At 47.3% G+C, this 15,240-nt stretch overlaps 1 protein-coding gene across 6 annotated transcripts in view; it reads left to right on the forward strand.

Moving 5' to 3' along the window:
* The window catches only part of CUEDC1 (CUE domain containing 1), an 85,415-nt gene extending 71,670 nt beyond the window's left edge, over positions 1 to 13,745 (forward strand). For 4 of the 6 annotated variants that reach the window (XM_084822443.1, XM_084822440.1, XM_084822444.1 and 1 more), the window contains exons 7-12: positions 1,214 to 1,297; positions 6,372 to 6,461; positions 7,039 to 7,132; positions 8,967 to 9,025; positions 11,374 to 11,442; positions 13,171 to 13,745. In XM_084822443.1, the coding sequence (XP_084678569.1) occupies positions 1,214 to 1,297; positions 6,372 to 6,461; positions 7,039 to 7,132; positions 8,967 to 9,025; positions 11,374 to 11,441 (395 nt within the window). In that variant the 3' untranslated portion in view covers position 11,442; positions 13,171 to 13,745. The remainder of the gene's footprint in view (positions 1 to 1,213; positions 1,298 to 6,371; positions 6,462 to 7,038; positions 7,133 to 8,966; positions 9,026 to 11,373; positions 11,443 to 13,170) is intronic. The other 2 variants (XM_084822445.1, XM_084822446.1) reach the window with 1 other exon arrangement.
* The last annotated feature ends 1,495 nt before the right edge of the window (positions 13,746 to 15,240 follow it).

Genomic DNA, 15,240 nt, shown 5'->3' on the forward strand with positions numbered 1-15,240 from the left:
GGTTTTAATTGCCATTTTATGCTCTGGTGGTTTTATGGCTTATTTCAGGTATGGGGAACCTGTGGCCCACAGGTCAAATCCGCTTGCTGTTTAATTTCATCTGGCTCACAGAGCTATGCTGTGTGATTTCATTTCTATACTGCCCGATAGCCAAAGCAATCTGGGTGGTTCAGAAAAAAATGTGCCCAGGGCAGCCCAAGTCACTTTGCGGTCTAGGCGACGGACAAGATGGCGTCCCCTCCTATTCCATGTACAAAAGCTGACTGGACTGGCAGATGATTCTGTCTTAACACTGGTGATAAGACAGCATCCTCCGCTGTACCCGAAGGCAGCAGGCTAACTTAGGAGGTGCAGAGCAGATCCCATGGCTCACAGGTTTCTCCTGCAGTACCTTGCTGCCATCTCATATAATCATAGAATCATAGAATAGTAGGGCTCGAAGGGGCCTACAAGGCCATCGAGTCCAACCCCCTGCTCAATGCAGGAATCCAAGTCAGAGCATCCCTGACAGATGGCTGTCCAGCCTCGTCTTGAACGCCTCCAGTGTGGGCAAACCCAGCATCTGCCACAGCCCAGCATCTGCCACCTGAGGAGACTGCTTCATTCTGCGTAATGGTAGGGCCAGCCCTGAATGTGCCCACCCTTTCAGAAAGGATGCCGTTGAAAGCACAGACTGGGTTGACTCTCAGCCTTCAAAGCTCTCCTCAGCTGGGAGGCTGCCTAGAGCTGGGCAGCCTCCCCACTGAGAAGGAAAGACTTGGAAAGGCGAGGAAAGTGGGGCGTTGGGTGTTCCAGGAGCCTTCCAGCAGCGACGGCCAATTTCCCCTGCTCCGAGAAAGAGGCGGGGTACAGATTGAGAGATATTGGGCAGAGAGAGAGATTGAGAAGCAGGACACTGAGAGTTAGCTGAAATCTGTAGCTGCTACATGTTTAGGCCTTGATTGGGGTTATGGGGCAAGGAGCCCAGAGGAACGCAGGCAGGTAGGCCCCTAATAGGGTTTTTTTTCCTGGCAGTTAATAATCTCTGATAGAAAAAGGTTCCCCACCCTTGATTTACTGTGTGAATGTTGCTGTTCTATGTTTTATGATGTTTCATTGTTGAATGGTGTGCTGTATTGCCTTATTCTTTTTAAATGTGTACTAGTTCCTGGGAGCCGATGCTAAAGGACAACTCATACATTTCCTAATTGTTGTTGTTGTTGTCCCCATCTAGATCGATTGAGGTACGAGTCAAAGAAATCCAAGATGAGTAGCGTTGCCCTCGGTAGTGACATCAGTTTCTCCTCTGTAATATCAGGTAGATTGCTTCTCTCCATTGCCACCTCTACTGAGGATAACCCCACCCTTTTTGTTCCTAATGCTTGTCCCATACAGGTGCCACCTAAGCCAGAATTTTAGCTTTGTGGCCAGTAGCAAGAACTGGAGGGTGCAAAGCCAGAAAAAAATGGAGGGTGCAAAGCCAGAAAAAAACGGAGGGTGCAAAGGTTCGGAAGAAGGGATTTCTTCAGGATTGCAGCAGGGGAGGAAGGGGTTAAATTCCCCCCTCCCCACCTGCTGTCACCCCAGTAAGTATCAGGCAGCCACCACACCCCCAGCAGATGCAATGTGCAGTTTAAAAAACCTGACCTTAGATGCAAAGACACATTTAACCTCATGTAAAGTTGAGCCCTAAGTTTAATATTTATAGCCCGCTCTTCTGTAGGACAGTCTAAATAAAATACATAAGATATCAAATCAGAACAAAATTCAATTATAACAACAGCTCAACAGAAACAATAAAACAATAAAATAACAACATCCTATGCTGGCTGGGAGTGATGGGTGTTGCAGTCCAACCCATCTTGGAGGGTGCCAGTGTGAAGAGCTCTGCACTAGAAAAATCTCAGATAAGAAACTAGGCTGCACTAGAAAGAGCCCAATTCCTGGCCACAGTTGAACGCAAACGCTGCCTTCCTTTTAGCCTTTGAACAAGGGAATGTTGCTTTGCAGGCAGAACAAGTGAATAATCCTGCTTAACCTTAACCAGCCAGCTGACTGACAGCCTCAAAGGAGGGAATTATAGCCGCCTTCTGTCAATATCACGTTATTAGAGCTGCAGAACGGGATGGGGCTGAGTTGGGGTGAGACTGCCAACCAGAATCAACACATCGCGCATGGGTGTCTGCAGGACTTTTTCCAGGGGTTGGCAAAGGTGCAATGTGGTTGTAATTTGTGGGCACAACACCGCTATAACACACCTGTGCATTTCCTTTGCGTGTGCGCTTTGTTGCTTAGCATCGCATTTAGAAGCCTACATAGGAGTAGTAGAAGATCCTAGGAACTGAACAGCGCTCATGCAAAGGAGTCTTCTATTCAAGAAGCATCATGGACTCCCAGCAAAACTTTATTTGGAGTGAGAGATAAAAACACAAACACACACACCTAGGAACAAGAAAAACAAAACACCAAAGTACATAAACACTGTACAGCTGCCTTAAGAATATCATACCAGATGTTTTATGGCATCGCTGCCCTTATCATAGCATTGTCAACTTCACATGACTTGCCTCGAATGATTTCCTTCATCGTGGAAACACTGGTGGGCACTCTGAAACCCTGGGTTGCCAGGGTGGCTTGTTGCTGAAAAATAAGCCATGCTGCGGGAAGCGGGCAAGGCTCGGATGACACGACAACCCGCCGTGGCTATGTACCTACGATGGGTTGTCGTGTCGTGTGAACCGTCACTGAAATCAATTGGAATGGCTCATGCAGGCTTTGTTAGAGCATATCCCACAGTTTTGTGGCATAAAGCAACTAAAACTTCAGTGACAGCCATAAACAATTCAACTGATGTATTAAGGAGCCTGTTTATGCCATCAAATGCCTGGAACAGAGGGAAGTCATAACCTGGCACCAAAAAGATGACAATGTTGGTGCCAGGCAGACCTCGCTGGAGAGAGCATTTGGGGCCACCACTGAAAAGGCCCTCTCCCTTGTTGCCATTCATGGAAACAGAACTCTGCATTCTGTGACTCTCTCTTCTTTCAAGTATTTTTAAAAAGCAAGTTCCTAGTCCTTGAGGCTGCGACATCTGTAATACATGGTGGGGAGCAAGTGGACAGAGTGAAATTTTTCTCTCTCTCTGTCTCTCATATTACCAGAATTCAGGGGCATTCAGTGGTAGTCTATTCAGGAGAGAGAGAAGAAAGTACTTCTACTATCTGGGTGTGTTAACCCTTCTGGTTATGTTAAGCCTCTTTCGGATTTTCCTTGTTAGGAAGTAATTGCAGAGGCATAAAGAATTCACTTATGGAACTCCCTGCCGCAGGGTGTGACACTCACTGGCTTAGATGGCTTTAAAAGGGGACTAGACAAAATAATGAAGGAGGAGCAGTCTATCAGTGGCGAATACTCATCATAAATAGAGCCTCCATGTTCAGAGGCAGACTATCGCTGAATACCTGTTGCTGGGGTGCAAATAGGACAGTGCTCATGCCTTCATTACCCAGCTTGTGATGTTCCTAGGAGATGTTGGTTGACAATATATATTTGGGATCTGCGGGATCTGCTCTAGGCTGCTGGATGACAGCCCTGGAGGTGGAAAAAGGGGCTTGGTCCCAAACAGGCAGGGTTATTATTATTGTTTATTACATGGGATAGAGTTCCATGGAAGGCAGGTCAAGGACCAAGGGGCCAGAGGCCAGCAGGGTGTGCGTGTGCCACGATCCAAGGTAGCTAGACAGAGTCCTCACAGTACAGACAAGTTTCTTGGACTGAGGAGGTCACTCTGAGGCCCTGGCTTTATTAGGCCTACTGTGCTGGCATTGGCCCTTGAGGACCAGCTGACTAGTACTGTGGTCTCATTGGTGCCCTTGAAGCCCAGAACTCAGACTGCCAGGCTTACAGAGAACACAAGAATTGCCCTGCCGGATCAGACCAAGGGTCCGTCTAGTCCAGCATTCTGCTCACATAGTGGCCAGCCAGCTGTCGGCCAGGATCCCACAAGCAGGACATGAGTGCAACAGCACCCTCCCGCCCATGTTCCCCAGCAATGGGTGTACATAGGCTCACTGCCTCTGGTACTGGAGGTAGCACATAGCCGTCAAGACTAGTAGCCATTGATTGCCTTCTCCTCCACAAATTTGTCCAATCCCCCTTTAAAGCCATCCAACGGTGTCCATCACTTTCTCCTCTTTTGTGGCCATCACGGCATACCCCTTTATCCACAATCTCCATGCATTCACCTAATAAAGCCATCCAAAGTGGTGGCCATCACTACGATTTAGTTTAGTCTGCGCTGTGTGAAGAGGTCTTTCCTTTGATCTGTCCTAACTCTCCCACCAATCAGCTTCATGCGATGACCTTGGGTTCTAGTCTTCTGAGAGAGGGAGATGAGAGGGAGAACTGGGCCATTCCACCAGCTCTGCTGAAAGACCTCCCTCATGAAAGCTTCTCCTCCAACAGTTACCACCAGCAGCCATTCCAGCAGGGCAAACAGAAACTGATGAGAGAGAGAGCAGCCCTGCTAAAAGAATTGATTCCCCCCCTCGTCCCTCCCCATTTCTTTTTCCTTGTGTGTCATGTCTTTTTATTTATTTATTAAATTTCTTAATTGCCCATCTGGCCGGTCACCCAGCCACTCTGGGCAAGGTACAGCAATACAAACAGTTTTAAAATAATAAAAAAATTCTACATTAAAACATCATATTTTTAAAAATACCCTAACCCACCCCAAATGCCTGCCTGAACAACCATGTTTTCAATGTGTGGTGGAAGCTCATTAAAGAGGGGGCATGGCAGAGTTCCCTAGGGAGGGAGTTCCACAGAGTGGGGGCCACCACAGAGAAGGCCCTCTCCCACTTCCTCACCAGCCTAGCTGTCCTGGCTGTTGGGACAGAGACAAGGCCATCCGAGGCTGATCTTGTTGAGCGGCCTGTCTGGTGTTGCTGGAGGCGTTCCTTAAGATAGGCTGGGCCGGAACCATATAGGGTTTTAAAGGTCAAAACCAACACCTTGAGTTGGCCCGGAAAACAATTTTAAAATAGTAAATAAGGCAGGGACTATCCCTCCTCCGAGTACCTTCTCCAAGGGAAGCTTCCAAAGCTTGGAAGGCGGCAACGAGGGAGAGGGCCTTCTCAGTGGTGGCCCCCCATCTGTGGAACAAGCTCCCTGATGAGGCCACCTGGCACCAACATTATTATCTTTTTGGTGCCAGGTTAAGACTAGGGATGTACGAAAGTCACTTACCTGGTCTCGCAGCTTCGCAGTGGGGGGGAGGTGCTTCGCTGCTCCCCCTGAAGTTCAGGCCGGGGGGGGGGGAGGCTTCCCGCCTCGCCCGGCTGAAATTCAGGCCGGGCAGAAGCGCCCCGTCTCCCCGGCCGCGAACTTCAAAAAAAAACCCAAAAAAAAACGCCCCTGTGATAGGCTACGTAACGATTTACGTAGCCTATCACGGCTAGATCTGCAAAGTCAGCCGTGATAGGCTACATTAATCATCACATAGCCTATCACGGGTGACTTTGAAAAAAAAAAGAAGCGCGTACGCAAATGGCGGCCCCCATAGGGAGCCGCCATTCGCGTTCCTTATTTGGTCCCTGTAGTCTACGTAAAGATTTACGTAGACTACGGCAAAAATAAGGGCAACGCTATTTGCTAGGCCCCCCGAAGTTTTGGGGAGAAATTCTCCCCCATCCCTAAGACCTCTCTGTTTTCACAGGCATTTGGCAGCACATGATGAGTTTTAATCGGTCCCGAACCTGTCTTTAGTTATGACAGACAGTTCAAAGTTGTTTTTAGTTATATGTTGTTTGTGTATATTGTCTGTGTGCTTTTATGTCAATGGCTTTTAAACTTGTATATTGTGTTTAATGTTTTAACTTCTGTAAACTGCCCAGAGAGCTTCGGCTATGGGGTGGTATAGAAATGCAAATCATCATCATAATCTGTATAATTGACAATATACGCAAGCCGCTCTGTAAGCCTTTTTGGAGGTCAGGCAGGTGCCAACGTTGTGTTCTTTTCGGCACCTCCTGAAGACGTTTTTATTTCGAGAGGCCTTCCTCGAGTGACCAGCCACAGGTTATTAAATGTGGCCTTATTGGAATGTGTCCTTTTAAAATGTTTTAACTGTTTTAACCTGGTGTTTTATTCTTTTATCTTGCTGTTCACCGCTCCGAAATCTTTTGATGTGGAGCAGTGTACAAATATCTCAAATAAATAAACAAACAAACAAACTTCATATATATCAATAAAATAAATTACAGTCAGAACAGGATGCTACTGGCACAAGAAGTAAGCTGTGGGAGTCTGACCGTCGGGAGACATATGTCACGTGAAAGTTTCGCCTCCGTTTGCTCCACTTTGCATTGATCCTGGGCGTCTTTGCCTTCCAGATGATGTCGCTCGCTCCTTAACCGGCGTGTCCAGTGGTGCTGTCTCCGAAGATGCCTTATTCAGGGACAAATTAAAACACATGGGAAAATGTGAGTCGCACCGTGGTGAACGGCAGGATTGAATCTGGGGCTGAGATGGGCTTCCTTGCTACGTCTGACTCTGTGTGTGTATATGTCCACGCTGCACTGGATCACTTAATTCCTTTGGCACTAAGTGTCGACAACATGGAAATCTGAATGCCTGCAATTTACTGTGTGTGTGTGTTTTGGAGCATATAGTGCATCTCATTCCTTGCAGTTCACCATGTGGGCAGCGGTCCCAAATGGGATGGGATGATTGCACAACCATATTTAATCTGTATGCCTGGCTTTCCACGTTTGGCCCTGGGGTGGGGATATATACGTTCTTCAGAGACTCCCTCCTTCTTCTTCTGCAGTTAGAAATGTATAAATTCTGCAAGTGAGGGATTTGATGTCCTGAGAAGACTGCAGCTTTTATTTTAAGCAAGTTCCTAGTCCTTAAGGCTTTGAACTTAGACTTGACAGCATGTGAGCCGTGCCTGGCGGAATTTCAAAAGCCACTGAGCAAGATTCAATCCACAGAGACACCCTATAGCTATGCCCTCTTTTTCCTTAAAAATGCCCCCACTTTTCTTTTGTTTTTTAGCTACACGCAAGAAGCTCTTTGAACTTGCCAGGGCTTTCTCAGAGAAGACCAAAATGAGGAAGTCAAAAAGAAAACAGCTGTTGAAGCATCAAGTGTATCCTTCCACATGATCAGTTCAGTTCAGTTTATTGCTTATTAACCAATCAGGCCATACACGTAATAAAATACCCCTCTTATACAGAAAGGGACACCTAAACAAGAAATATTAAGGATGGTGATTACAACAAAGCTAATTAAAACATTTTGCAGGGGCTATTAAAACATTTCGCAAAGTCAGGACAATATTTATTGACTTATTAAAATATGTGAGCAGACTTAATCTTCTGTGCCAGTCAGTAATTTTTGTTTCTCCCAAGCCTGTCGGACAAACTTGGCAGTCCTATAGGACATATAGTACTCTGTACTATCCAGCAGTAATAAGGTTGTACTTAGAGAAGATTTGGGACTGAACCCAGCTATTAAGGGCTCAAGCTATTGCTTCCTCAGCTCCGCATACAGAGGACATTCCATTAGAAAGTGTACCAAGTCCTCTAACTTGGGACAGCCGGCTGGCAGTATCCACAATGAGCCCTATAGCACGCTTTCACCTCCGTCAGCTGCAGAGAGTTCAGTCTGCATCTAGTCAGAAGCCATCTCAACGCATTTCAGCCAATAGAGGACAAATAGGGGGGCATCTTTCCCGGGAGAATAATACTTGAATAGGGCATGATCAGTATTTCCCGATGGTGCCAAACTTCCTGCTGTTGGTCTTCCAACCTGGTGATCTCAAGGGTCACCTGCATGGATCCCTTTTCAGGGATGACAGCACTCTTCCGAGAACTTCCAAGTATAAGGGGAACGTCATTCTAGTGTGGCACAAACAGCTGGCTTTCTGTGCCCACCGTGGCATTCCTCAGGGAGAAAGGAGCCCTCCTTTCTGTGGGACGTGCGCCACTTTCCCTGACCAGTTTAGGGGGAGCCAATGAGTTTCAAGTTTGATTAGGGATTTGGACTCAGAGCTCCTGTGTCCTTCTTCTGCACACTGTGCAGGGTTGGCCTTCAGCAGTTCAGCTGACTGGGTTAGAAGGCAGATTTGAACATGTAATAGACACAGATTTATAATGCTCCTTGCTCGCTTTTGTCATTGTTGCTGCTACTGTCGTTATTAAAGGTAGATTGGAATCTCTTGATAGATCTCTCAGTGGTTTGTAGTAGATCAGCAAGGGTTTCTGGCCCCCAGTTGTTTAACAACAGCAAAAAACTCTTTTATTTTCCCTTTCTAAATTAGACGACAGAAACCAAGTGTGCAGTCCTATGCGTGTTGAGACAGAAAATGTCCTACAACTCCCAGCATTCCCCAGCCAGCATGGCTGGCTGGGGAATGCCGGGAGTCGTAGGACATTTTCTGTCTCAGCATGCATAGGACTGCACCCTTAAATGCAAAATCCTTTCCCCAGCCATCGCTACTGTGAGTGAACAATCACGAGCACACAATAAAAGCCTTGTGTAGAAAGGCTCTTAATGCCCGGGCAGGTTCATACAGGTTGCTTCCAGACAAGGCTTTATTGTGCATTCGCCCTGCCTCATTCACAGGGGGTCCAGACAACAGTGCTGTCCATTTCTAACCCTCCTATGTTTTCCCACTGCTGCTTCCATCTTTTTTCTTTATACACACACACACACCAGTCTGTTAAGGAGGAAAAGATGGAATGGCTGCACAGTGTCTTTTGGTTGGGAGCTCTCTGTCTGGAAACACCCATGAGCGTAGGAGATTTTTTTAAATAACCTGGTCTGAAACATAGAGGAGCCCTCCTTGCTTTTGCTTCCCACGTTCCGGGGCCAAGCCATGGCCGTTGAAAAGAGGATCCTGGAACTCCGCTGCGGCCCGGTTTGGGTTATGCCATCGCGACACCATCAGCTCCTTTTTTTCTCCTTAATCGCAAGCCCAGGATGGGGACAGCGGCCTCGACAGCTAATCTTCTTGATGACGTCGAAGGACATTCGTGCGGTAAGATGAGACGCCTGTTTCTAACGCCATCGCCACCTTTGGGCTGACTCCAGCTACCTTTTCATAGGTCACAAAGTTTTTGCTTGGGCTGCAGCCTTTAATTCAGGGATGGGCAACGTCTGGCGCTCCTACATGTTGTTGGACTTGAACTCCCATCATGCCTCACTCTCCAGCCTCTGGAGGGCCAACCCGTTCCCATACCCTGCTTTAATTGACAAATTGGTAAAAAAACAACAACACCCTTTTGTTGTTCTTCTAAAGATGCGCTTCTGATTAATCAGGCAACACACACACACACTTTAAAAAATACAAGTACTTTTAAAAAACAAACAACCGTACACCTGGCAGGCGCCATCTTGGAAGAGGCTTTCTCAGGGACGCGTTATATCAGCCCTGCCTGCCTGCTTCCGTGCCGACAGGCCCAGCAGCTTGGGTCCAGTTGGGGCCTCTAGACATGACATCATCGGAGGGTGCGATCTGTATAGGATGAGATGGACCTTCTCAAGATGCCCAGGGGCAAGAGGCACAGCCCACAAGGGGGCAGAGAACCCTCTATAAGGGGACAAGGCATGGCTGAAGAATACAGCCGGGAGCCTAACCGGCGAACTTCTTCAGCGGGTGGGGCACGCTTCTCATGGGAAGGAGGGCTCCTCTTACCTGAGCAGCTGTGAAGCTCCTAAGGGTAGAGAAGAGGTGACTTGGCGAGTGCCCAAGAGACTCTTGAGACACATAAAGCCTCTCAGGCCAGTTTGTACACAGGCTGTAAAAATCCCAGGTGGACAACAGCTATGAGGTTGAGAGCCATTTTTCATGCTGGTTAGCTGTTGGGTATGTGTGCATGTCTGAAGGGGGAGGGGCCAGATCAAAGGGGAGGAGCCTAAGCCAAAAGGGGAGGGGCCAAAACAGTACTTCCCTGTTCGGTATACTTACTGTTTCTTGAGTCTTCATACTGTGGGCTTATCTGTATTATTATTATTACATGAACATTGGGGTGCAGAACAAAATATGTGTGGGGGGCAGACTGCTTTAGATGGGCCAAATGACATCAGCAGGTATGGCCACTCCCCTGCCCATTTTGGCCTTTCTCTGTGCTGAGTAGGGAAGTCCATCGCTGAAAAATCCGATTCTTTCTTGGCTCGACGGAGTTTCACAGTATGTATGACTCATTTTACGTCTGCAAACCGAGCAGTGGGCTGTTCCCCAAACGCCAAGAACTTTTTTGCACATTTTTTTTTGGGGGGGGGGAGTTCTGCAATTTGTGCAGATTTCTGAGCAATTTGCTCATATTTCTGAGCAATTTGTGCAAATCATGGCCAAATTTGCACAACTTATGTAAATTTGGCCATAATTTGCACACTTTGAGCAAATTCAATTGCAATATGCACCAGTTCAGCCAAAACTTGCATAAATTGCTCAGAAAGTTGCAGAAATTGTAGAACCTTCCAAAAAAAAGTGCGAAACACTCATAAAATCCGTGAACTGGCCCGACTCCCTGCAGATCGAGTCAGGCACCGCAGCGGGAACCGAAATTAAGTCCAGGGGGTGGAGCCTAGGAAAAACCATCAAACTCCACCCCCCAGACAGATTTCTCCAACATCCCTAGTGCTGAGGGATGCCAGGCACTGTGCAGAGCGAAGGACTCGGCTGCTCTTGCAAAGAGCAGCCCCTCTTTCCACCACCGGCCAAGTCACTTTGCAGAACGTGTGGTGGCCCCACAGGGAGACCAGGCAGCATGCCAAGCCAGGGACCCAGCCAGCACCGGGAGTTGCTTTAACTGGTGAATCCCTTTCTCCATGGTGAGAGAGGCCCAGAGAACCACTAAAATAGACGGGGTGGGGCAGGGCAGTGATATCTCCCACCGACCCGCATGCCTGCTGTTATCACCTATCCGAGATGGCTCTGCAGACTGGATTGGGGCCCCCCACAGCCTGGATTAGGCCTGAAGTACATGGTGCTTTACAAAGTTCACAACAACAGTTCCCTGCCCCAAGGGGCTTACAATCTAGAAATGGATGCAAGGGAGACGACAGAGGACGGGGAGGGTAATGGAGGCTGTGAGAGCTCTCTGTGATGTGGCGCTTCCGCCAGCTCCAGCCGAGGGCAGACAAGTCGCGATGGCTGCTCCTTTCTTGGGGATGAAGCTGGAGGCGGGATTCTGTGTAACTAGAAAGCTTGCTGCTCATCTTCAGCAGGAACTGGTGTAGCACAAGCATTTCTTATTTTTCCTGCCCGGCTTATCCTGCCTTCTCCCGTTGGGTGGGGCCCATGCGACACCAGCTCCACGCAACCGCAGAGTGGGCGGTGGATCCACAGGCTTCAGCATTCTCATGTCTGTCTCTGCATTTCAGATGAAGACTCCCAAGCAAGGAGACGACAGTTACCCGTGGAAGAAGAAACATCAAAAGAAGTACAGTAAGGTGAGGGGTGATTTGAGGTTCAGGCTGCTCTTCATCAAGGGTTTCACCTGCCCATTCAGTATTTTTTGCCCGTGGGCTTGGTATTGGGTATATAAACTGGGTATTTTGAGTTGGAGAGTGTGTGTGTGTGCGTGCGCGCGCGCGCGCATGTATGGGTGTGTTTATTTCTATTGACCCCACACCCCGATTTACTAAACTTCACCCTCCGATGTTTCAGTTTAGGGCGCAGTCCTAAGCATGTTTAGGGCGCAGTCCTAAGCATGTTTAGGGCGCAATCCTATGGCCGCTAGTCAGTGGCTAGACAGCCATAGGATAGGTCGGCTCCCTGAGAACTGACCTCCACCCCTTCCCGTGCTGCCTCGTAGGCAGTGTGGATTGGCCCCGCACTCGTCGCTCGCCAGAGGAGCGCAGAGCAGCGAAAATGGGGCGTTCCTGGGGGCGGGGGGAAGTGCCCTTCCGACGCTTCCTATGTGTCCTCCGGCATCTGCGGCCCCCCCACCCCACCCACGGCTAGACAGCCAAAATCGGCTGTCTGGCTGTGAATGCAGGGCAGCTGAAGCACGGAGGGGACGATCCCCTCCGTCCTGCTCCTGCATTGGATAGGCAGTCACCTCTGAGTTCGGAGGCGGCTGCCTATCCCAATAGGATTGCGCTCTTAGGCAGATAAAAATCCTACAACTCCCAGGATACCCCAGCCGGCATGCTGTGAGTTGTAGGACTTTTTCTGTCTAAACATGCAGAGGATTGCACCCTAACTTTACTATACGTATCCCACTTTTCTGTTACGCTTGGCAACTTGTGGCCCTCCAGATGTTTTGGCCTGCAACTCCCATGATTCTTCACCACTGGCTATGCTGGCTAGAGCTGATGGGAGTTGCACTGCAGCAACATCCTCAGAGCCACGAGTTGCTCATCCTTACATTAGGACAATAACTAAAGTGGCTTACTAATAAATGGAGAGTGCGATGCAGTAAAACAAACAATGAAATAATAGGTCAGTTGAAACAATACACAGCAACAAATAAAATGCCCCAAAGCATTGGTACTAAAGCTCCAGCAAAAAATAACGATGAAATAATAGGTCAATTGAAACAATACACAGCAACAAATAAAACGCCCCAAAGCATTGGTACTAAAGCTCCAGCAAAAAATAACGATGAAATAATAGGTCAATTGAAACAATACACAGCAACAAATAAAACGCCCAAAAGCATTGGTACTAAAGCTCCAGCAAAAAATATCATTAAAGCAGCTGGTCATTAATTAAGAGCTGTGGAACTCCCTCCCAGGACAGACCATGGAACTCCCTCCCAGGACAGACCGTGCAACTCCCTCCCAGGACAGACCGTGCAACTCCCTCCCGGGACAGACCGTGCAACTCCCTCCCGGGACAGACCGTGGAACCCCCTCCCGGGACAGACCGTGGAACCCCCTCCCGGGACAGACCGTGGAACCCCCTCCCGGGACAGACCGTGGAACCCCCTCCCGGGACAGATTATTTTTTTATATATATACGCGCGCGCATGTGTACATATAAATAATATTATATTTGTGATTTTAGAGTCATGATTTTAATGCTGTTTATACAGTGTACTTTGTTTTCTATAGGCAGTTAGCTGCCTTGGACTCTTTGTGAGTAAGGGCGGGATATAAATCAAATAAATAAATGAAAAATGCAAGCTCAGTTTTTGTTTCCATTCATAGCCCTTCTCCTTTTTTCCCTTTTAGATCCTGAGCTTTTTAAAAAAAATAATAAAAGGCAAATAAGGTGAGAATCAGAAGATGGATGAAAAGGAAGATGATTCTTGGGCTGGTGTTCCACTCATGGCTTTGAGTCATCAGATGGTTCCCAAAGTACAAGCATTATATAACGTCAAGGCAAACAATGATTTCTTACCAATGGGTTTGAAAACGATTCTGTTTTTCTTCTTCTTCAGTCTGAGGAATCCAGAAAAAAAGGGAGGGCGGAGAGATAAAATTTAACAGCTGACCTGAATTTTTCTACAACCGTCTTTGCAGCTGGAAAATGACTTTCAAGCAACAGAAGGGGCATACAGTGCTGTTCAGATGTATGAATGATAAAGAATATTCAGAACTGGTTTTTGGCCTAGCGTTTTCAAACCGTATCTCTTTAATGGATACACGTGAACCCAATCAGAATGGCCTCAAAATTTTGTTGAATTGTTTATTATTATTATTATTATTATTTTATTATTATTATTATATAATTATTGCTGCTAATAGAAAATAAGCCCAAATCAAGATAGCTGGTTGTCCATAATCAGAATAATATAAACCTCTCTCCATGAAAAGGCATTTGTACCAATCCCTTCCACAACCAGAAAAACACTTTACAATGGATTCATCCCTGCGTCAGTTGATTGTTGAATGTTCTAAAAAAGCGGAGTTGAAATCAACGTCCACCCAAGTTTCAACTTCTTTTACCCCATTGGTGGGATCCCTCTTCTAACTTCGTGTTCCCCATATCGCTGAGAAACAAAATTGAAAGATAGGATTGGTGTGAAGGATTATATTTTGTATATCATCCCTTTTGAGTTTCTCTGAATTAAGTCTCCGTAACATTGGTGTGAGAACCACGTCCTCGTGGTTTTGTCCCACACTGATGAGGTCATCTTTGAAAGCCTGGCACTAGATGGCAGTTGAGTAGGAAGGATGCACCAAATTGGCCCCGCCCTCATGGCACTAGGTTTTCAAACATTACCTCAGCAGTGTGTGACTAAAGCATGTATGAAGGGACCCTTCGCATGGAGGCCCTGCAGGGAAATTGAGCATTGGGACTGGTTCCTCCTGCACCTGATTTGTATTATGGTGTGGGGAGGCAATCAGTTTCCTCATAGCAGCTTGATCGGAGGTTGTGATCATGACGTGCGAACCCAGACCGCTGGGTTGCTTAGGGGCTAAATAATCCAGCAGTTAGCCCAACAACAAACTATGGGTTAATCATGGGGTTATTTAGCCCCTAAACAACTCAGCAATCCAGAAGCTGCTTACAGATGGCGTGCTTCCCTGTGAATCATGGGTTAAATAAATAACCCATGATTTGCTGCTGTGATGTGTGAACTGGGTATCAGCGTGATGGCAGATTTAAATATCTACCTTGGGTCAGAGGATGGTGCTAATAACCCCAGGGCTGTGGGTTGAACGCCCACCAGTGCTATTTCACCATTCCCTCTTTTATAGACAAATTTATGAAGTCTAGGTTTATTATTTGCTATTAACCATCAAGGCTAAGTGATTCGTAAGAACTATGTGAATCCAGATGTGCTGGTCCTTTCAGACCTTGCTCAACAGGGCTTGCTTTTTATTTGTGGTTGCCAAGGTTTGGTTTGAAATGGACATTCATCTCACTTTTCAGAAGCACCTTGACAATACAGATCTTAAGACCTACTTGGTTTTTTTTTAATGTGCCTATGAAAAGCAGGCCTAATTTGTGGGGGTTGTCTGTTGCTTTAAAACAGAGAGAGAGAGATCAGTGAGACTTACGCAAGAGGGAGAGGGAAAAGCCCCTGAATGAAGGTTTGTGTTCTCTCCAGGGCAAAAGTGACGTCAGCGCAACTTAGACAAAAGTTCAGCCGTTTGGACACGGCAGCCTTGTCCTGTACAAGATCCAAGTTTCCACACTGTTTTGAAGGTCGGGGTGCGGGGGGGGGGGGGGACACAACATTACTTAAAAAGAACTTCAAACTTTAGAGGCAGCCAGGCAGTAACAGTTTGCTTTTGGGAAACAAAACTCTAAGGGCTACAGAGACGCACACAGATCCTTAGGATAGGTTTCAC

Source organism: Heloderma suspectum, chromosome 16, assembly GCF_057233095.1.
Source record: "Heloderma suspectum isolate Gila_16-S chromosome 16, 16-S_ref, whole genome shotgun sequence".
NCBI classification, from domain to species: Eukaryota; Metazoa; Chordata; class Lepidosauria; order Squamata; family Helodermatidae; genus Heloderma; species Heloderma suspectum.